A 21,317-nucleotide genomic window follows, 5' to 3' on the forward strand; every position below is an offset into this window, starting at 1 on the left:
GCAAGAGATTTCATCTCGTTGAAGTAGTCGGCGATTGTAGACGAGCCCTTCTGCGCTGTGGCCAATGCCATGCGCGTGTTGATGATACGGCCCCGAGATTGGGAAGCCGTCATCTCTGAGATCACTTTCCAGATATCGGCCGATGTGGCGCAATTGAAGACTTGCACCTGGATCTCTTTGGAGATATTGGAGAGCAAATAGTTAACGATCTGCTGGTCCTTCGCAACCCAAGTTTCATACTCAGGGTTGGGGATGAGCTCAGTCGGCTTGTCGGCCGCCTTGGGGATCTGCTTCGCCGGCACCACAATGTCGGGCTCGAGATAGTGCGCTATCTGCGCACCGCGAAGAGCAGACAGCACCTGGGCGCTCTATAGGGGAAAATTCCCTTTGCCTAGCTTCTTGTTGACGGGACAACCGATCAGAGAGAACGATTGTTGAAGCACGGAAGAGAAAGCCATCGAGAATATTGTGGACTAACCTAGCTCTAATACCATGTGAAAATGGTTGGAACATGATGCCCTCTCAGGCTCACGGCTTCGTGTTAATATAGTCAGGAAGAGCCCCTAGCATGACGATACAACTTATACAACAAGAAAAAACTAACTACTTTGATAACTCTAGATTACATCATAAAATTACATTAATCAGGAGATACATTTCCTATCTAACCGAAGCCGTGATACTTGCCTTCACCCGCAATCCAAACTTGAACGCACAACCAATCTTCAGGAGATGTCAATCTAACCAGATATTGTATTGAATATTCTTAACACTGCCTTCCATGTCGGGATCTTGGATGCGACCGAGTCGACGAGCGACTGCTCATCAGCCCGCTTCAAACGACTCAGCGACAGTGGTACACCGAGGTACTTGCATGGGAATGGTGCTACCACACATGGGAAGGCCTGCTGAACTGCCTCCATTACCTCGTCAGAGCACCTAATTGGCGTAGCAACACACTTGTCGACATTGGTAACTAGCCCTGACGCCCCGGCAAAGAGCTGGAGGATCTGAATCACGCAGTGCAGATCATTTGTATTTGGGGCAACCAGCAGCACCAGATCGTCAGCATACAGCGATGCACGATGAGCGATAGCTTGTCCAGGCAGAGGTGTCAGCGCCAACCGGCGATCGGCCTCTCTGATGAGTGAGTTCAGCGCCTCCATGACGATGACGGTCAAAATAATTCTGAGGTCATAAGCATAAAGCCCCATAAGGCACAGTTCAAATCATGCTTTTAACATTATGTTAGTCAAATTTATGTGATCACCAATTTTATGTCCGTGCGTCGCTATCAAAACAAAAAAGGTAAACCATGATTTCAAATTTCTATATTTCCATGTCTCGAGACTGCTCCTGGAATTGTTCAGCAGTCCTCGCCTTGGAGCCATGGAAAGCCACCACCATGATTAGCAAACTGAAATAGACAGTACAACCTTGGATTCAATTAAATCGTACAACTGACTGTGCCATGGAAAGTCACCACCATGATCAGCAAACTGAAATAGACAGTACAACCTTGGATTTAATTAAATCGTACAGCTGACCGAGGTGGCTAATAACAAGAGAATTAAAGCTTTAAAAAGTCAATGGTTAGTTCATCGCTTGTTAAAGAGGAATTAAGTGCTCTGAAGACACAAGTAGACACATTGTTCTGCTTTTCGGATGGTAGGATAGGAATCTGAAATCGCAAACAAACAATGATTTTAGTGAAATTATGGGGCATTGCCTTTCTGATCCATCATTTTAGGTTTTAGCAAAACAATACCCCTTGTAGACAAGCACATATATCTATCCTACTTCTGCAATGGTTCAACAATCCAGACAGGATACAAGACATCCATTCTAGTTTATTTTCTTGCCCAACTTTCTATTAGGAATTCAATCAAGCACAATGCCACTTGCAATAATTCCAGCCAACTTGATCATGTCATTTACCTGCCCCAAAGTGGAAATGTTGTCGTTTTTTCTCAAAAAAAAAAAAGCAGGAGAGCCACGCTTCATTATATTAAAAATAATAAGAAGAAGAAGAGTGGGCAGAAGCCCTTACAACACCACACCTCAAAAATCAGATTACATAAGCGCCCATGAACTAGGAAGAGACGACCACACAACTTAGTCTAACCTCCACGGAGGGGGCCCATCAAGAAGGATAACCCTCAGGCCCCCGCCAAGCCCCCATTGACCACAAATGGTGCTCCTCCCCAGCAGCGATCAAAGCACCAGTAAGGTTGGGGGCTACATCATCAAAGACACGCGGATTTCGATGGTTCCATAAAGTCGAAGCCCCAAGAATTATGAGAGGATTGAGCCCTTGTCATAACAGGCCGCTTGTAGAAGCCTCAGCTGTTGCCCACCACTCATCAAAAGAACATACCAGAGGCTGCGGAGTTAATGAATGGAGGCCTACCTGCCAAAGAAGATATAATCAGAACTGTCGTGCGAACACACGAGAAACTAGGAGATGATTTATATTTTCATCCTCCTGGTCGGTCAGATAGAGGGCATTGTCCGGGGTGAAGTAATCCACGCCTAGCCAGACGATCAGCCATCCAACACCGGTCGTGCGCCACCAACCAAAGGAAGAAACGGCACTTGGCCAGCACCCAAGTTTCCGGATCCTCTCCCATGGACTGAATTGTGTAGAACCCAAAAAGAAGCCATCATAGGTGGACTTTGCCGAGTATTTGTCTTCTTACGCAGCTGCGCATTTCTCTCGAAATCTGATTGGAATTTGCAGCAAACAGACCTGGGTCAGACCAAAATGAATGAACCAAAATATTTAATTAGCTTTATGAAAAATTTGTAGAGATGGCCCCAATAGAAGAATTTTTCTATCAGAAACTGCCTAAATTTTCTGTACGGTACACAAAGATAAAAAGAATTAAATATTGAACAATACACCATTCATCAAGTAGATGAATCATGGATATTGAAGTATTATTCTATAATTTTTCATTAGAGTCAAAGGAGTTTCCGTCCATTTCCTCTGTAGTTTTTCTAACAAACAAATTATGCAAGTGTGAGCTGTACAAACAAACGTAGGCTACCGGTTTGTATGGATAAAATAGCCAATACTTAGCTTATCAGAAATATAGAAAGTGTAACTGATGACGTACAGAATTATTTCCACCACAGTTAACAAAGTAGGGAACTCACCTCCTTCTAGTCTGCTGTGCTAGATGACAAGGAAGCATCAAACGAAGAATTAATAGAGGTGCAAGGACATTGTGCAGCTATTTCATAGAATTACCAAAGAAATTTCATCCTTCAACTGTCTAGGATTCCTCTGGGCAACGACAGATGAAATAGAATCTGCACGATGGTGCCATGCATTAGCTTTTATCAGCCCACTCCCTTCCTTTTTCCCAGCTCTTTTTGTGATAAAATAGAGCTTGTCATTCCACAACAGTAAAACACATATTACCAACTCAGAGATCTCAGTATGAGATTTATCACATGAGAATTACCATACAGATTATCGATAAACCTAGTTAATACAGCTAAAAGATTAAAAGAAAATGCTGCTGACAATAAATAACTGCTCCTCAAAAACTGCTATGTATATATTCGTGGAGAAAAGTTTCAAGCTACATATTCTTTCAATGAAGTTAACAACACTTTGTTGCAACAAACTGCAGGACAAATATATGTTACATGATGTTAGCAATCCGATAAAAAAAAACAGAATATGACAAACATTAATACAATTGATTTGTAAGAAAATAAGTTAGTACCAACACTTCTGACCTATGTATCAATGATACGCCAGGAAGGATGTCGTACCTATATTTGATACAACACAAAGGCGTGATACAATCCGATATGCGTGTCGGATGCCGTGAGAAGGGGTACCCTAAGCAAGACCCAAAAAACGACTGCGTAAACTTCGTAAAGATCGAAACCAGCTAAACACCGCTGGCCTCGGCCGATTCTCCGACTCGCCCGAGGCCCCCTCACCGCTGGCCTCGGCCGAATCTCCGACTCGCCCGAGGCCCCCTCACCACTGACCTCGAGCGACTCCCCGCCAAAGGCCTCGGCCGAGCCACTGACCCTCCGTCTCGCGCGAGGCAGGCTCGGCAGCACTCCGCTGCCTCTTCCTTCTCCCGTCCCTCTGACAAAACGTCGTGTCGCATTAACTCAGCCAACTGCTGCCCCTGACATCGGCCGCATGCTCGGCACAGTGCAGCGGAATGGCCGACGGGACAGAAGGTAGGACGGGGCAGGGGTTACCCGCCACTGTGCTAACCGCTATGCACATGGTTGACGCCCATGCCTCACTGAGCTGCCAACTCCTGCTCCAAGGACAACGCAGCATGGGGAGCCACGTCTGGGCTACTGTGGCCTCGGAATCAGTACCCAGGACCAATAACTCCCTCCAAGGCCTCGGCAGTTTGCTTCAGGGGCTCGGCAGCCTGAGGACCCACGTCCGCCAGGGCCCCCCGCGATGGCTTGGCCTCGGCACTTGCAGAGCCTACAGCTCCCCACGACGTCATCACACGATGACCTGCACGTCGCCCGGACTGGGCAGGGGTTACCCGCCACTGTACTAACCACCATACACATGGTAGACGCCCATGCCTCACTGTGCTGCCAACTTCTGCTCCGAGGACAACGCAGCGTGGGGAGCCACGTCTGGGCTACTGTGGCCTCGGAATCAGTACCCAGGCCCAATAACTCCCCAAGGCCTCGGCAGTTTGCTTCAGGGGCTCGGCAGCCTGAGGATCCACGTCCGCCGAGCCCCCCGCGATGGCTCGGCCTCGGCATCTGCAGGGCCGCTGCTCCCTACGACGTCATTGCACGGTGACCAGCACGTCGCCCGCCATGTCCTGCATCAAGCTGTACCTGAAGCCCCACGACGCACAAAATCGAGTATGACCGGCGCGTCACTTCTGCACGACAAGGACGGGGCCACTCCATCGACCATACCACAACAGTGGCCGGCTACAGGGCTCGGACACGCCACCCCATTTACAGAAGCGCTGTGTAGCAATCTATGTACGGTCCCAGGTCTCCCTTGGGGTATAAAAGGGAGGGACCGGGGCCATTTCTAGGGGCGATAAAAGAGAGAAAAACACACCGCTAGAACTACGCACTCCTACGCTGCTTGGGAACAACGCCTCAAGTAGCCCGCGCCACCCACGCCGAGACCTGGGACTAGCTCCCTCTCTCACCTAGTTTGTAACCCCTTACTACGAGCACTCCGGTGCAAAGAATACAAGATCGATCTCTCGGACTGGACGTAGGGCCTCGATGGCCTAAACCAGTATAAACCTTGTGTCTCTTTGCATCACCATCCGGGATTAGGGGCACGCAGCACAAATTCACTCGTTGGTTGAGGGACCCCTGGTTCCAAAGCACCGACAGTTGGCGCGCTAGGTAGGGGGCGCTGCGTGTCGGCTTCATCATCCTAGCAAGTTCCGGATGGCAGACCCCGTACGACCATTGCGTCTCGGCACCATAGTTTGGTTCGGAAGCCTAGAGTTCATGTCTCTAGGGCATGAGTACGACATGGTGCTCCTCGCCCCTCGAGCCCCACCGTCCGACGATGAAGTCACGCCCCGGCAGCCTAGGCGCAGGCGGCGCCCGGGCAGCCGCTCTCGCCATGCTCGCCAGGCACGACGCGAGCAAGGCCACCCCGACGCTACGCGAACCCAGGGCGGCACGCCACTCCCCGCCGATACCCTACGACCAGCTGTTGGTACGGGGTCCCTGGCTGGGGACCTGTCTGGCCTGAGCATGGACGAAGGAAAATCGCCGGCGGCTTGCGGCGATACCCAGCCGTCTAGCTCCGCTCCACCACTCCCTGGAGAGCCGACCCCGGCGGGGCAGAATATGGAGACGGCACCGTCGCCATCCCCCTTTGGATTGAGAAATGCCGCCGCCTCTTACGCCTACGCTTACGCTGCCACTCACGAGCACCCCTCGGAACGCCGCCAGCGCTTCGCTCCCGACCTGAGCATCCGCTCCGACTCCTCGGACGAGGACGAGGCATGGCCCGGGGCGGACTTCTCCGAACTCCACAACCCTGGGGCTTTGCGCCAATTCTTGGCTGCAAGCGACTACTGCCTCGGCTACTCCGACTCCGACGACGAAGGGACTTACGATCCATCTCGTGAGTGCTTCCACGTCGGGCTCGGGATGCCAAGGGCGGGCGAAGAGGACGAGAGGACAGGCAACCATTCCCCGCCCCGGGCAGGGGCGGGCGACGCCACACCTCCGCGTCTCGAACCCCCGGCAGCACGGAACGAGAATCCTGTTCGCGGGGGACATCGACGCCCAGACCTGGAGCAGCTCCGCGAGCTTCAAGCCAAGGTCGAACAAGACCGACTCCTTCTGCAACAGCTTCGGGACACTCTTGAGCAGGAGCAGCAAGGGCGTGGTGAGGGCGGAGGAGCCCGAGGGAGGGCCCGCGACGTCCATCACCGCATCAACGATAACGAGGGGGGAGAGCCACCCCCAATCTTTAATCGCGCTAGCCAGAATGTCGCAGCGGCTGCGATGCTGGTCCGAGCGATGCCCGAGCCCTCCACCACCGAGGGGCGACGGGTCCGCGGAGAGCTCCGCGACCTCCTCGAGACCGCAGCGGTGCAGCAGGCCGAAAGTTCCGCCTCCCGCCGGCGCGGAGGCACTTCGGAGCAGCCCGCAGCGCAACCTCGCCGGGGCCAGGATGCCTCGGTCCGCCCCGAGGCCGCTCGCACGCCGACGGTCAACAGGGCCCCCTCGGTACGCGATCGACCTAGAGACCAACGCGAGGCACGGGGCGACCACGAAGTAGTTGGCGGGCGACGGCGCCACGACAACGGAGCCGCCCGGGGCTACCACCCGCACCGAGGCGGTCGCTACGACAGCGGTGAGGACCGCAGTCCTTCCCCTGAGCCGCCAGGCCCTCGGGTCTTCAGCAGGGCCATCCGCGCGGCTCCTTTCCCCGCCCGGTTCCGACAGCCGGCCAATCTCGCGAAGTACAGCGGCGAGACCAACCCGGAGCTCTGGCTCGCCGATTACCGCCTGGCCTGCCAGCTAGGCGGCGCGGACGATGACCTGCTCATCATCCGCAATCTCCCTCTGCTCTTGTCGGACTCGGCACGAGCCTGGCTCGAGCATCTCCCTCCCTCGCAAATCCACGACTGGCGCGACTTAGTTAGGATCTTCGTCGGGAACTTCCAGGGCACTTACGTACGCCCCGGGAATTCCTGGGATCTTAAGAGCTGCCGCCAGAAGCCGGACGAGTCTCTCCGAGACTTCATCCGGCGCTTCTCCAAACAGTGCACCGAGCTACCCAGCGTCGGCGACTCGGAGATCGTCCAGGCTTTCCTCTCCGGCACCACTTGTCGGGACTTGGTCCGAGAGTTAGGACGCAACGTCCCGCGCTCTGCTGCCGCGCTCCTCGACATCGCCACCAGCTTCGCCTCAGGGGAAGAGGCTGTCGGAGCCATCTTCCCCGACGCCGATTGCAAGGGTAAGCGGAGGGAAGAGGCCCCCGTGGCCTCAGCCTCCCACCTCCCAAAGAAAAAGAAGAAGGGTCGCCCAGGGAAGCAGGAGGTCCTCGAGGCCATCCATGTCGCCACAACAGATCGCAGGAATCCCCGAGGCCCCCGTGGCCCCGGGCTATTCGACGACATGCTGAAGAAGCCCTGCCCTTACCATCAAGGTCCGGTGAAGCATGCTCTCGAGGATTGCACCATGCTGCGGCGCTACTACGCCAAGCTCGGGCTCCCCGACGACGACGCCAAGCAGAAGGGCGCCGGCGGTCGGAACGAGGACAAGGACGACGGGTTCCCCGAGGTACGCAACGCTTTCATGATCTTCGGTGGGCCCTCGGCATGCCTTACGGCGCGGCAGCGCAAGAGGGAGCGCCGAGAAGTCTTCTCGGTCAAGGTGGCCACCCCCCAGTACCTCGACTGGTCCCGAGAGGCGATCACCTTCGATCGAGGTGACCACCCCGACCGTATTCCGAATCCCGGGCAGTACCCGCTGGTCGTCGACCCGATCATCGGCAACACCCGACTCTCCAAGGTGTTGATGGACGGAGGCAGCGGCCTCAACATCCTCTACGCCAACACCCTGGAGCTCTTAGAGATCGACCGGTCGAGGCTACGAGGCGACGTTGCACCCTTCCACGGCATCGTGCCGGGGAGGCGCACGCAACCCCTCGGGCGCATCGACCTTCCCGTCTGCTTCGGCACCCCTTCCAACTACCGCAAGGAAGTCCTCACCTTCGAAGTAGTCGGGTTCGGGGGAGCCTACCACGCCATCCTGGGGCGACCATGCTACGCCAAGTTCATGGCAGTGCCCAACTATACCTACCTCAAGCTCAAGATGCCAGGCCCTAATGGTGTCATCACAATCGAATCCACGTACGAACATGCATACGACTGCGACGTCGAGTGCATCGAGTACGCCGAGGCCCTTGCGGAGGCCGAGACCCTCATCGCCCACCTAGACCAGCTCAGTGGCGAGGTGCCTGACTCCAAGCGTCGCGCGGGGGCGTTCGAGCCCGCTGAAACCATCAAACTCATCCCAGTCGACCCCGCATGCCCCGACGACCGGGCGCTGAAAATCAGCGCCACCCTCGACATCAAATAGGAAGCCGTGCTCGTCGACTTTCTCCGTGCGAACGCCGACATTTTCGCATGGAGTCCCTCGGACATGCCGGGCATACCGAGGGAAGTCGCCGAGCACGCCCTGGACATCCGGGCTGGATCTAGACCGGCGAGGCAACGCCTGCGGCGCTTCGACGAAGAAAAACGCAGGGCCATCGGGGAGGAGGTACAGAAGCTCTTGGCGGCCGGGTTCATCAAGGAAGTATCCCACCCGGAGTGGTTGGCTAACCCCGTTTTAGTCAAGAAGAAAAATGGGAAGTGGAGGATGTGTGTAGACTACACCGGTCTGAATAAAGCCTGTCCAAAGGTCCCCTTCCCATTACCTCGAATCGATCAAATCGTTGATTCCACCGCAGGGTGCGAGACCCTGTCTTTCCTCGATGCGTACTCCGGATACCATCAGATCAAGATGAAAGAGTCCGACCAGCTCGCGACTTCCTTCATCACACCGTTTGGCATGTACTGCTACGTGACGATGCCCTTCGGCCTCAGAAACGCAGGTGCCACGTACCAGCGGTGCATGACCCAGGTCTTTGGCGACAACATTGGGCAGACCGTCGAGGCCTACGTAGACGACATCGTGGTCAAAACCAGAAAGGCCGAAAATCTCGTGAATGACTTGAGGGTGACCTTCAAATGCCTTAGAGAGAGGGGCATCAAGCTCAACCCCGAGAAGTGCGTGTTCGGGGTCCCCCGAGGCATGCTCTTGGGATTCATAGTCTCGGAACGCGGCATTGAGGCCAACCCAGAGAAGGTCTCAGCTATAACCAGCATGGGACCAATCAGAGACCTCAAGGGAGTACAGAGGGTCATGGGATGCCTTGCGGCCCTAAGTCGCTTCATCTCGCGCCTCGGCGAAAAAGGCCTGCCCCTGTACCGCCTCTTGAGAAAGTCCGAGCGCTTTTCTTGGACCGCCGAGGCCGAGGAAGCCCTCGCCAGGCTCAAAGCACTGCTGACCAACCCCCCCGTCCTGGTACCGCCCGCCGAGGGCGAGCACCTCTTGCTCTACGTCACCGCGACAACCCAAGTGGTCAGCGCGGCCGTAGTAGTCGAGAGGCAGGAGAAGGGACATGCTCTACCCGTCCAACGACCTGTTTACTTCATCAGCGAAGTGCTCTCCGAAACTAAGACGCGTTACCCCCACATCCAGAAGCTGGTTTACGCAGTAGTCTTGGCTCGACGCAAGCTGCGTCACTACTTCGAGTCCCACCCGGTGACTGTGGTGTCGTCTTTTCCTCTGGGAGAGATAATCCAAAACCGGGAGGCCTCGGGTAGAGTAGCCAAGTGGGCTGTCGAACTCATGGGGGAAACCTTGTCCTTCGCGCCTCGGAAGGCGATCAAATCACAGGTCCTATCCGACTTTGTAGCCGAATGGACCGACACACAGCTGCCACCCGTTCAGATCCAATCAGAATGCTGGACCATGTACTTCGACGGGTCCCTGATGAAGACTGGGGCTGGCGCGGGCCTGCTCCTGGTCTCGCCCCTCGGAGTACACATGCGCTACATGATCCGGCTTCACTTCGCCGCCTCCAACAATGTCGCCGAATACGAGGCCCTCATCAACGGCCTGCAAGTTGCCATCGAACTTGGAGTACGACGTCTCGACGTACGGGGTGATTCGCAGCTCGTCGTCGATCAGGTGATGAAAGAGTCAAGCTGCCATGACCCCAAAATGAAGGCGTACTGCGCGATGGTACGTCGCCTGGAGAACAAGTTCGACGGTCTCGAACTCAACCACGTTGCACGAAAGTTCAACGAGGCCGCGGACGAACTAGCAAAGATGGCGTCTGCACGGACCCCGGTCCCCCCGAACGTCTTCGCCAGAGACCTCCACAAGCCATCCGTCGACTACGCCTCAGCGATGGAAGAGGGCCCATCGGCCGAGCCCACCGCAGGGCCCGAGGCCCCCTCTGCCACCGAGACCTCGCCCGCCGAGCCCGAGGCCATGGCGATTGACGCAGAGCCTCCCAAGGTCGACCAAGGAACGGACTGGCGAGTCCCTTTCCTTGATCACCTCGTTCGAGGAGAACTGCCCGCTGACAGAACCGAAGCCCGACGGCTTGCGCGACGCGCCAAGACTTACGCCCTCTGCGACGACGAGTTGTATAGGCGTAGCCCATCTGGTGTTCTCCAGCGATGCATCACCACCGAGGCTGGCCAATCCTTACTTTGGGACTTGCACGCGGGAGTCTGCGGGCACCACGCGGCGCCTCGGGCGCTCGTAGGTAACGCCTTCCGCCAAGGTTTCTATTGGCCAACGGCGGTGGCCGACGCCACGAAGCTAGTACGCTCCTGCGAGGGATGCCAGTACTACGCTCGACAGACGCACCTTCCGGCCCAAGCCCTCCAAACCATCCCCATCACATGGCCATTCGCTGTGTGGGGGCTGGACATGGTTGGGCCTCTGCAGAAGGCATCCGGGGGCCATACCCATCTGCTGGTAGCTATCGACAAATTCTCCAAATGGATCGAGGCTCGTCCGATCGCTCAGATCAAATCCGAGCAAGCGGTGCTGTTCTTTACCGATATCATCCACAGGTTCGGGGTTCCTAACACCATCATCACTGACAATGGGACACAATTCACCGGACGCAAGTTCCTGACGTTCTGCGACGACCACCACATCCGGGTGGCTTGGTCGGCCGTAGGACACCCAAGGACGAATGGCCAAGTAGAGCGTGCCAACGGCATGATCCTACAAGGCCTCAAGCCAAGAATATTCAACCAATTGAAGAAGTTTGGCAAGAAATGGCTTGCCGAACTCCCGTCAGTCATCTGGAGCCTAAGAAATACCCCAAGCCGAGCCACGGGATTCACACCGTTCTTCCTGGTCTATGGAGCCGAGGCCATCCTCCCCACTGACTTAGAATACGGTTCCCCGAGGCTACAGGCGTACAACGAGCAAAGCAACCGCACTGCCCGCGAAGACGCCCTCGACCAACTGGAGGAAGCCCGAGACGTCGCGCTGCTACACTCAGCCAGGTACCAGCAAGCCCTACGACGCTACCAAGCCCGGCGCGTCCAAAGCCGAGACCTGAAGGTGGGCGACCTGGTGCTGAGACGGAGGCAGAGCAACAAGGGCCGCCACAAGCTGACCCCACCCTGGGAAGGGCCGTACATCGTCGCTCAAGTGCTGAAGCCTGGGACCTACAAGTTGGCCAACGAGAAGGGCCAAATCTTCACAAACGCTTGGAACATAGAACAGCTACGTCGTTTCTACCCTTAAATTTCCAAACGTTGTTTACATTGTTCCTCGAAATACAATAAAGAGGCGTTCTTAGTTGTTATAATCTTTCGAGGAACCCCCCCCCCTTATAGACAAATCGATTGTATAGAACCTAAGGACCGTACGATCGCCTCAAAGGCGAAAAGGCCGGCCGAACCGTGAGAACGGCCTACGCCTCCGGGCTACGGCAGCTCCCTCACCACCTTTTTCACCCAAAGGACAGCGTAGGCTCCGAGGAGGCTCTATGCAGAGGGCGGGGCTCGACGTCACGATAGCGCTATAAGGGAGACTCGGCTCTGCCTCTGCAAAGCCGAGCCTCCCTCGGGGGCTAAAAAGGGGAAACCCCCTAAGTCCCGAAACCCCCTAAGTCTCGAACACCGTTTGTTAATGGTCTTTCAAAAAACTTCTACGCCAAACTCTCTCGCGCTCCGACGGGACCTTCACAAGAAACCCAAAAGACCAAAAGTTTGTCTAGAGGCCAAAGGGCCGGTCGAGTCGTGAGAACGGCCTACGCCTCTGGGCTACGGCAGCTCCCTCACCACCCTTCGCCGAAGGACAGCTTAAGTCCCGAGGGATTTCTTTGCGGGTTCCCAAGATCGAGACAGAGGGCACAGGCTTGGAAGTAGAACAGAAAACGGTTAAAAGACGCACATACGCAAATACTTTAAAAGGCCTCAACAGCCACAAAAACGTCACGATACAGCAACTAACTCAATCCGGTTACATGGCCCCTTTTGGCCCAGGTCAAAGCTCAAGGATCGGTGGCCGGCGCGGGAGGGACCACCTCTTCTTCAAATAGACCAGCCAGCGCCGTGCCAGGTGCCTCGGCCGCCTCCAACAGCTTCACGACCTCCGCATCAGCCTCCTCGTCATCTTCTGGCAACACATAGCCGTCGCTGACAGCCTCGAGGTTGATGGCGTAGTGCGAAGAGACGACGGCCAGGGCACGCTTGACACCCGTGTGCAACGCCCCCCGGAGCCTCTCGCGGACGCGGCCGCTCAACGCAATCAGGCGGCTCCCAAGGGAGCTGGCTGATTGGACCTCCTCGACGTCCAGGGCCTCGCAGGCGGTACGGACAGCGCTACGTAACGCCTCGTGCTCCCGGACCTCAGCATCCAGCGCCGCTTGCGCTGCGACGGAGGCCTCAGCCGCCTGGGAAGCTTCTTTTTTCAGATCTACGTCGCAACGAGGGGTCAGGAGTCAAACGCGAACCAGAACAAATGGAACAAGGAACACGGTTCAGCGGAACTTACCCTCGGCCTTGTTCTTCCAGGCTAGGACCTCGACCCGAGAGGCCTCGGCCGCCTTGGTAACCTCTGCCAAGGCGACTCTCGTCGCCTGATGCTCGCTCTGCTCCGCACCCAGCTGCCCGGCTGTGGCCTTCGCAGAGGCCGTCGCTTCTTGGGCCCGAGACCTGAAGGAGTCTCGCTCCTCCTCCAGTTCCTTGATCTTCGCCTCCAAGGGGGCAGCCTGCCCCTTAGCCGTGACCAACTCGGCCTGAAGGTCAGCACAACGAAGGCGGAGGTCCTCCACTTCCGCACTCCGCGCTGACAAAAGCCCCTGGGCGTCGGCGAGCAGGCCCTTCTGCCGCCGGAGCTGGTCCCAGATATCCCTCTCCCTTCGTAGGAACACCGATTTCCCAAGGGACCGGGTCTCGAGCTCCTATAAAGGTAAGAAACGCGCGTCAAAACACTGCGAGGGGACTCGAAGAGAAAACAACTCGGCACGGGAGAGGAAGGTACTTACCTGGGTGACACCGGGCAAGTCCCGTCCCATAATAGTCATCGCCGTCTGCAGCGACCGCACTGCCAGTTGGCGGTACTGCTCGAGGGTATCCCACCGCCCCCCCTCTGCGATATCTTCAAGGGCGAACACAGGCTCCCCCTCGGGATCAGCCTGGTTCCGCCAGAAAACACGCGGGAAGTTCCACCCACGGGGCTCGGGCCGTAGCCGGGCAAGGGCCGAACTCCCCTCGGCGGGATCTGGGACCGGCTGCTCCGCGGTACTGGCCTCCTCGACGTCCGCCGCCTCCTTCCCTCGGGAAGAATCATCAGACGAGATTGTCTGAACCAGGGGCGGCGCCAAAATTTGCTCCGTCTCCACCTCCATCGCCTCAGCCTCGACGGACCCGGGGGCTCTGGCCTCCGCCATCTCTACCTCGGTGGCCCCAGCATCCACCGCCCTGGCTTCAGAGGTCTTGGGGGCTCCGGCCTCACCCTCAACGGCCTCGGCAATGGTGGACGCCCCAGCCTCCTTCGCCCCAAGACTCGCGACATCGCGAGGCGTGGGCTCCTCCTCCTCCACCCGCTCCGCGGCTGCCTCGGCACCCTTTTCCTGGGCAGCCGCCTCCTCCAAAACGGCCCCGCCCGACGCCGCGCCACGCTGCACGCCAGCCTGCGCCTCCGCTGCCTGATGGGCGGAGGAGCTAACATTCACCTTGAGCGCCTTACGGGGCGCCAAGGGAGGATCTTCCACCAGATGCGTCTGGCTGGAAGCAAAGACACTCCCAAGGTCAGCATGCGACCGAGGGGCAAACAAGAAGTACTACGGACTCCACCAGAAAAAACGCTTACCGCGAACGGGGATGCAGCCGCTTCGACACCGCCAGCCTCCTCTGCAACGGCAGCGGTGGTGGCAGCAGCGCGGCCTCGGTGTCCACCGGTGCCAGCTGGCCTCCGTCGGGCCCCGGCACCTCCTCGACCCTTCGCGGGGACGATGGGGTCGCCCCCACCGTCGCCGGCTCCACCTCCACCATCGAACCCGTCGGGCTGACGGCACGCTCCTCCAACACCCGCGCCTCGGGTGTGTCGGCCTCGGCCCCAGGCCGAGCCGCCACCGGCCCCGGGACACCTCCTCCTCCTGGGAGCGTCAGGCTCCTTGCCGGCGCCCCGGGCACCATCTCCCTAATGTCGGGGAGGTGTTCCAGGCAGGCCGTCCCCACCTCGCGCCCGCCGCCGTCGCCCGAAGAATCCGACATCGACGACGAGGGAGACGGCTCCAACGGGAGACCGTCGAGCTTCTGACGCCGGCGACGGGCGTCCAGCTTTTCGCGCGCGAGGAGCTTCTTCGTGCGCTTCGCCTCCTTGGCATCTTTCTTCTTCTTCTCCTCCTCGGCACGCGCCCTGTTCACGGATCGCCGCCGGGCGTCCTCGGGAACGGGCGGCGGGGAGCCTCGCACGTCTCTTATCCCCTGTGGGAACAACGAAGTAAGACAACAGACAAAAAAGAAAAAGAAAAACGAAAAACAAGAAGGCCGCGAAAGCCTCGACAACATCCAACTTACCAGCGAGACATACCCCCGCGACGGGCGCATCGGGAACGGCATCAAATCGTCAATCTTCGGCTTCCCGTCTACCGCCTCTCTCACCCGACGCAGGATCTCATCGTCGGTAAGGGCGAAGGCGGACATCTTGACACCAGCGATCGGATCGCCCGGCGTCATCTCGAACAACCGCCGCCGCCGGGCCATCAGCGGCAACACCCTCCGGCGGTGAAAAGCCGCCACGACCACGGCCGCCGAAAGGCCGTGGTCACGCAGCTTCCCCAAGGCCCTCAAGAGCGGTTCCAGCCTAGGCTGATCGACCTTGACGACGCCGTATCCCCATTTCTCTGGTTGACTCTCTACAACCCGCCCGGTATAAGGGGGAAGTCCTCCGCCGTCGTTACGGAGGTAGAACCAGCCGTCATACCAACGACGGTTGGACGAGGACAGCTGGGCCGGGATGTAGAGGGACTGCCGGTCTTGGCGTACGTGAAGGGTGCAGCCGCCGGCCCTCTGCACCTTCCGAGCCCCCCTCGTTCCCCCCGGCTTGGTGGTGAACGTCGCTCGGAACAAGTGGAGCCACAACTCCCAGTGGGGAGCGATCCCCAAGTACCCCTCACAGACGGCGACGAAGATGGCCGCCTGCGCGATGGAGTTGGGGCTGAAATTGTGAAGCTCCACGCCATAGTAGTGCGGGAGCGCCCGCATGAAGTTATCCACCGGCGACCCGAGGCCTCGCTCGTGGAAGACGACGAAGCTCACCACGTAGCCGTCGCGCGGCCTCGGCTCCGACTCGTTCCCCGGAGCAATCCACTCCGGCTCGTCAGGGTCGGTGATCGGGCGAAGAAGGCCGGCCTCCACGAGCGACTGCAGCTTCTCCTCGGTGACGTCGGACCGCTCCCAGGGATCCGCCGGGAGGATGACGGGACCACCAGCCATTGCGCGGCGGAGGACGCTGCTACGGCGGTAATCTCTCTCCCTCTCTCTTTCAGTCTCTCGCCCTTCTCCTTCTCCTCCCCGGCGCTCTATGCTCTCAGCAACGGCACGGAGGCAGCAAAGGCGAGTGCGGAAAAGGTAAGAAGGGGAAGGGCGAGGTTCTTCGCGTATTTATGCAGGGACAGGGCGAAACCGCCGGGCGACGAAATCGGGGAAGTTTCCCCCAAAAGATCCGGCGCGGTTATCCAGATCCGGTTTTACCGCCCACGCGCCCACTCCCTCCTCATTAAATCGTGCGTGCAGATACGTCCCGTCGGCAGACACCACGTCACGTCCAACCGCAGCAGCAGCAGGCGCCGTTTCACTGCCCCGAAAAAGTCGCCTCAAAAGACGCGCCTGCCGTTGTTAGCCGTAGGGAGAGAAATAACCCCCCCATTCCTTTCAGGCAAAGGAACTGGGCACCGAGCCCGCTACGGTCCAGGGGTTCGAAGGCTGGGCCCTTAGGGGTTTCGACAGCCGCCCCAGGGCAACAGAGTCAGGGGCGACTACGGGCGAGCCTATACGAGGCCGAGGCCCAAGCAAGCGAAACGCTTGGGACGCCCTGTGTCGTGTCCGAGACCGGTAGGGAGGTCTCCGAATGGGATCCCACCGTAGTGAGGCACCGAGCCACCGAGGCCCAGCGAACGGCCTCGGCACCCACTAGAGAAACCCTCCGGCACTCTTGGAGCGCGTCTCCGGACCGCTAGCCGACCCCCAGCGAATGGGGTACGGGCCTCCACTCGGACTTACCCGATAACAGCTCACCGGAACTGCCATCGCTCGCGCCCACCGAGGGTAGCGTGGCACATTCCACCCCTCCTTCCGAGCGAAAAGGAAGCGCGAGGGTCGAGTAAAAAGTCAGGAGAATCCCTGACGGCCCTCTTGCTCCGCGCAGAGGCTAAGGGACTCTTCCTGCAAAAAACATTGCCGAGACCCAGCGACTTAGGCTCGCACCCGAGGGGGCTCGGCAAAACAAACCCTCCTTCCGAGCGAAAAGGAAGCGCGAGGGTCGTTCAAAAAGCCAGAAGAGCTCCTGACGGCCCTCTTGCTCCGTGCAGAGGCTAGGGAGCTCCCTCTGCTAAAGACGCCGAGACCCCGCGACCTAGGCTCGCACCCGAGGGGGGCTCGGCAGACAGACCCTCACGCGCGAGGGGCGAACCAAAAAGCCAGGGGGACCTCTGATCGCTCTCTCGCTCCGCGCGAGAGACTCGGGGGCTCCTCCTGCAACTTTGCCGAGACCCAGCGGCTCAAGCTCGCACACAAGTGGGCTCGGCAAACAGCCCCCCGTCCGAGCGAAAAGGACGTGCGGGGGACGGACAAAACAGTCGGGAGGACCCCTGACCACCCTCTCGCCCCGTGCGGAGGCTCGGGGGCTCTTCCTACGCCCAAGATAAAGACAAAAGCGACCCACCCGGGGGTTTCGACAGCTGCCCCAGGGCAAAAGAGTCAGGGACGACTACGGGCGAGCCTGTACGGGCGCACCCTGTGTCGTGTCCGAGACCGGCAGGGAGGTCTCCGAATGGGATCCCACCATAGGGAGGCACCGAGCCACCGAGGCCCAGCGAACGGCCTCGGCACCCACTAGAGAAACCCGCCGGTACTCTTGGAGCGCGTCCCCGGACCGCTAGCCGACCCCCAGCGAACGGGGTACGGGCCTCCACTCGGACTTACCCGATAACAGCTCACCGGAAATGCCGACGCTCGCGCCCACCGAGGGTAGCGCGGCATCTTCCACCCCTCCTTCCGAGCGAAAAAGAAGTACGGGGGTCGTACAAAAAGCCGGGGGAACCCCTGACGGCCCTCTCGCTCCAGGCGGAGGCTGAGGGGCTTTTTCCGCAGCATCGTCAAGGCCCTGCGATCCGAACTCGCACCCATGGGCCCGGCAAACACCCCTCACTCGAAGGAGAAAAAAGCCCCTGAAGAAGTGAAATCACTCCTCCAGGGCCTCGGGGGCTACACCCGGCGGGTGCGCTCGCGCGCACCCACCAAAGCCTCGAGTACAAACACCATCCCAACAGGAACTGTCGAGAGCCAATCCTCATCAGAACCTCAGGGGGAGTACCTTCACTCCCCCCAAGGCTCGGGGGCTACTGTCGGATGCCGTGAGAAGGGGTACCCTAAGCAAGACCCAAAAAACGACTGCGTAGACTTCGTAAAGATCGAAACCAGCTAAACACCGCTGGCCTCGGCCGATTCTCCGACTCGCCCAAGGCCCCCTCACCGCTGGCCTCGGACGAATCTCCGACTCGCCCGAGGCCCCCTCACCACTGACCTCGAGCGACTCCCCGCCAAAGGCCTCGGCCGAGCCACTGACCCTCCGTCTCGCGCGAGGCAGGCTCGGCAGCACTCCGCTGCCTCTTCCTTCTCCCGTCCCTCTGACAAAACGTCGTGTCGCATTAACTCAGCCAACTGCTGCCCCTGACATCGGCCGCATGCTCGGCACAGTGCAGCGGAATGGCCAACGGGACAGGAGGCAGGACGGGGCAGGGGTTACCCGCCACTGTGCTAACCGCTATGCACATGGTTGACGCCCATGCCTCACTGAGCTGCCAACTCCTGCTCCAAGGACAACGCAGCATGGGGAGCCACGTCTGGGCTACTGTGGCCTCGGAATCAGTACCCAGGACCAATAACTCCCTCCAAGGCCTCGGCAGTTTGCTTCAGGGGCTCGGCAGCCTGAGGACCCACGTCCGCCAGGGCCCCCCGCGATAGCTTGGCCTCGGCACTTGCAGAGCCACAGCTCCCCACGACGTCATCACACGATGACCTGCACGTCGCCCGGACTGGGCAGGGGTTACCCGCCACTGTACTAACCACCATACACATGGTAGACGCCCATGCCTCACTGTGCTGCCAACTTCTGCTCCGAGGACAACACAGCGTGGGGAGCCACGTCTGGGCTACTGTGGCCTCGGAATCAGTACCCAGGTCCAATAGCTCCCCAAGGCCTCGGCAGTTTGCTTCAGGGGCTCGGCAGCCTGAGGATCCACGTCCGCCGAGCCCCCCGCGATGGCTCGGCCTCGGCATCTGCAGGGCCGCTGCTCCCTACGACGTCATTGCACGGTGACCAGCACGTAGCCCGCCATATCCTGCATCAAGCTGTACTGAAGCCCCACGACACACAAAATCGAGTATGACCGGCGCGTCACTTCTACACGACAAGGACGGGGCCACTCCATCGACCATACCACAACAGTGGCCGGCTACAGGGCTCGGACACGCCACCCCATTTACAGAAGCGCTGTGTAGCAATCTATGTACGGTCCCAGGTCTCCCTTGGGGTATAAAAGGGAGGGACCGGGGCCATTTCTAGGCGCGATAAAAAGAGAGACGAACACACCGCTAGAACTACGCACTCCTACGCTGCTTGGGAACAACGCCTCAAGTAGCCCGCGCCACCCACGCCGAGACCGGGGACTAGCTCCCTCTCTCACCTAGTTTGTAACCCCTTACTACGAGCACTCCGGTGCAAAGAATACAAGATCGATCTCTCAGACTGGACGTAGGGCCTCGATGGCTTGAACCAGTATAAACCTTGTGTCTCTTTGCATCACCATCCGGGATTAGGGGCACGCAGCACAAATTCACTCGTTGGTTGAGGGACCCCTGGTTCCAAAGCACCGACAATGCGTATCAGTAGCTATCAGGAAAATGGGGTCGAAAATTGAATGATTCACCTAATTCTCATGTATCCTTGGTTTTGGAGAAAGGCTCACCGTAGCACCCCTTTTCCACATATTTTCAGTCATCTCACTTCTTTTAACCAAAAAAGGAAGTGTATGACAACATAATCATGGGATTTTTCTTGGCTAAGACATCTTAACAGGGTTAACATAGTTCCTTTTCACCCCATATCATAGAAGCTAGGCGACAAGAAACGGAGGGGGTACAATCATTACTAATTTCACAGTCAAATCGAATCGGTCAGTTCCAGTGACAAGCCACTAATACAATTCTAGAGATTAATGGATGGTCTCGTTGAATGTATTCGTCCCCTGAACAAGTAACCTAGATAGCTAAAGTATATTAGAACCACTTCGCCACAATTCAGTACTGTACTACTTATGAAGTTATGAGTCCGATCTTCATAGTTCATCGTCTGGTTCTGCCATCTCCGTGTCCACCAGACAGACAAAAGCTGGAAAATACGAGTCGGACTGGCTATCATAAGCAGGAGGGAAAGCTGGTGGTACTCACGAATTCGATGAAGAATGCCTGATTGCGGTTGGCACCGACGCCACACTTGGCACTGACGACCTTCCCGAACGGGATCCCAGCTCGACCAGCTCCACGGGAGTGCAGTCCCATGGCAGATTCCGCAGGTAAAGCACCTTCGACGGCGGCTGCGTGTACTGGAACTGCGGCTGCACACCAGAAGCCATCCCTACATCAAGGAAACCACATCAGGAGCCGGGAGAGGTGCGTCGGGAGGAAGAGAGAGAGGTGGCTAGGGACAGGGACGGAGCGAGGCAGCCGGGCGGCTGGACGGGGGCGGAGCAGGGCAGCCGGGTGGGACTGGAAGGGGCGAGGGCCAGGCGATGGGACGGCGTGGGGATGAGCCGGAGCGGGCAGCGGACGGGCGAGACGGGGAGGTGCAGGGTTTGAGGGCCGGGGGAGACGAGGAAGGGCGGGTTCAGTTGAAACCAGAATGACTCGACTGACTAGCTGATCTATCTAGAATATAAGCTACTACTTACCATATTACAATGTCTACTTATATGAGTAAAATCCAAAATAAAGATAATTTTTTCGTCTCTTATTTGACGTCATAGCTGATGTAAGCCACCGGAGTCTGAGCGTGATCTGTTCCACGAAAGGGTTAAGAGCCAGGGTGTATGATGGAACGGCCAAGGAAACTTTTTTTTTTGTTGTTGTTGTTGTGGCAGAAGACTTTTTTTTGTCACGGTAATCGAGCGGGTGCTCGGTTTGGTCAGCTGAGAGGGGCTCACGTCGCCCGCCCGTGGTTTGAGCGCCGGCTCCTGCGTGGCGCCTCACCTTTCTGGTTAAGAGTATCCGGGAGACTCCTCGTGTTCAAAAAAAAATAGAAGACGGGTCACCGATCATGATTCATGAAGTTTAGCAATAAGCTGGAAGAAGTTTAGGGCACGTTCGTTTCGCACGGAATCCAGGGCCGGAACCAATCAGCCAGGAAGGTTACTCTATTTTATACGGCCAACCGTTGTCAGGAAGCGTTCCCGCCGGGAATTAGCCTAAACGACGGGCCCTTAAGAAGCTTACGAACGACAT

The 21,317-nt window shown here is 57.9% G+C and overlaps 2 protein-coding genes and 1 long non-coding RNA gene across 3 annotated transcripts; 1 reads left to right on the forward strand and 2 right to left on the reverse strand.

Moving 5' to 3' along the window:
• Nucleotides 1-1,955: 1,955 nt before the first annotated feature.
• LOC136493613 (uncharacterized) lies at nucleotides 1,956-20,731 on the reverse strand. The gene is made up of 3 exons (XR_010768394.1): nucleotides 20,268-20,731; nucleotides 3,160-3,315; nucleotides 1,956-2,723 (listed from the first exon to the last, which is right to left on the reverse strand). It is a non-coding gene; the product is annotated as an uncharacterized lncRNA (long non-coding RNA).
• LOC136494533 (uncharacterized) lies at nucleotides 5,202-9,527 on the forward strand. Its single transcript, XM_066490682.1, has one exon. It carries the CDS (start codon nucleotides 5,425-5,427, stop codon nucleotides 8,584-8,586), a length of 3,162 nt encoding a protein of 1,053 aa, XP_066346779.1. The 5' UTR covers nucleotides 5,202-5,424; the 3' UTR covers nucleotides 8,587-9,527.
• LOC136493836 (uncharacterized) lies at nucleotides 12,584-13,618 on the reverse strand. Its single transcript, XM_066489970.1, has 3 exons — nucleotides 13,580-13,618; nucleotides 13,087-13,495; nucleotides 12,584-13,008 (listed from the first exon to the last, which is right to left on the reverse strand). The coding sequence occupies exons 1-3, from the start codon at nucleotides 13,616-13,618 to the stop codon at nucleotides 12,584-12,586; spliced, it is 873 nt and encodes a 290-aa protein (XP_066346067.1).
• Nucleotides 20,732-21,317: the final 586 nt, after the last annotated feature.

The sequence above is a fragment of the Miscanthus floridulus genome, chromosome 11 (assembly GCF_019320115.1).
Source record: "Miscanthus floridulus cultivar M001 chromosome 11, ASM1932011v1, whole genome shotgun sequence".
NCBI classification, from domain to species: Eukaryota; Viridiplantae; Streptophyta; class Magnoliopsida; order Poales; family Poaceae; genus Miscanthus; species Miscanthus floridulus.

Excerpts from the sequence above, each read along its gene's own strand:
- LOC136494533 (XM_066490682.1), top strand. The coding sequence starts at position 5,425 with ATGGCAGACCCCGTACGACCATTGCGTCTCGGCACCATAGTTTGGTTC.
- LOC136493836 (XM_066489970.1), bottom strand. The coding sequence starts at position 13,618 with ATGACTATTATGGGACGGGACTTGCCCGGTGTCACCCAG. Across the intron at positions 13,496-13,579 it reads ACTTGCCCGGTGTCACCCAG|GAGCTCGAGACCCGGTCCCT; the intron begins GTAAGTACCTTC and ends TTACCTTTATAG. Across the intron at positions 13,009-13,086 it reads CTGGAAGAACAAGGCCGAGG|ATCTGAAAAAAGAAGCTTCC; the intron begins GTAAGTTCCGCT and ends GTTGCGACGTAG.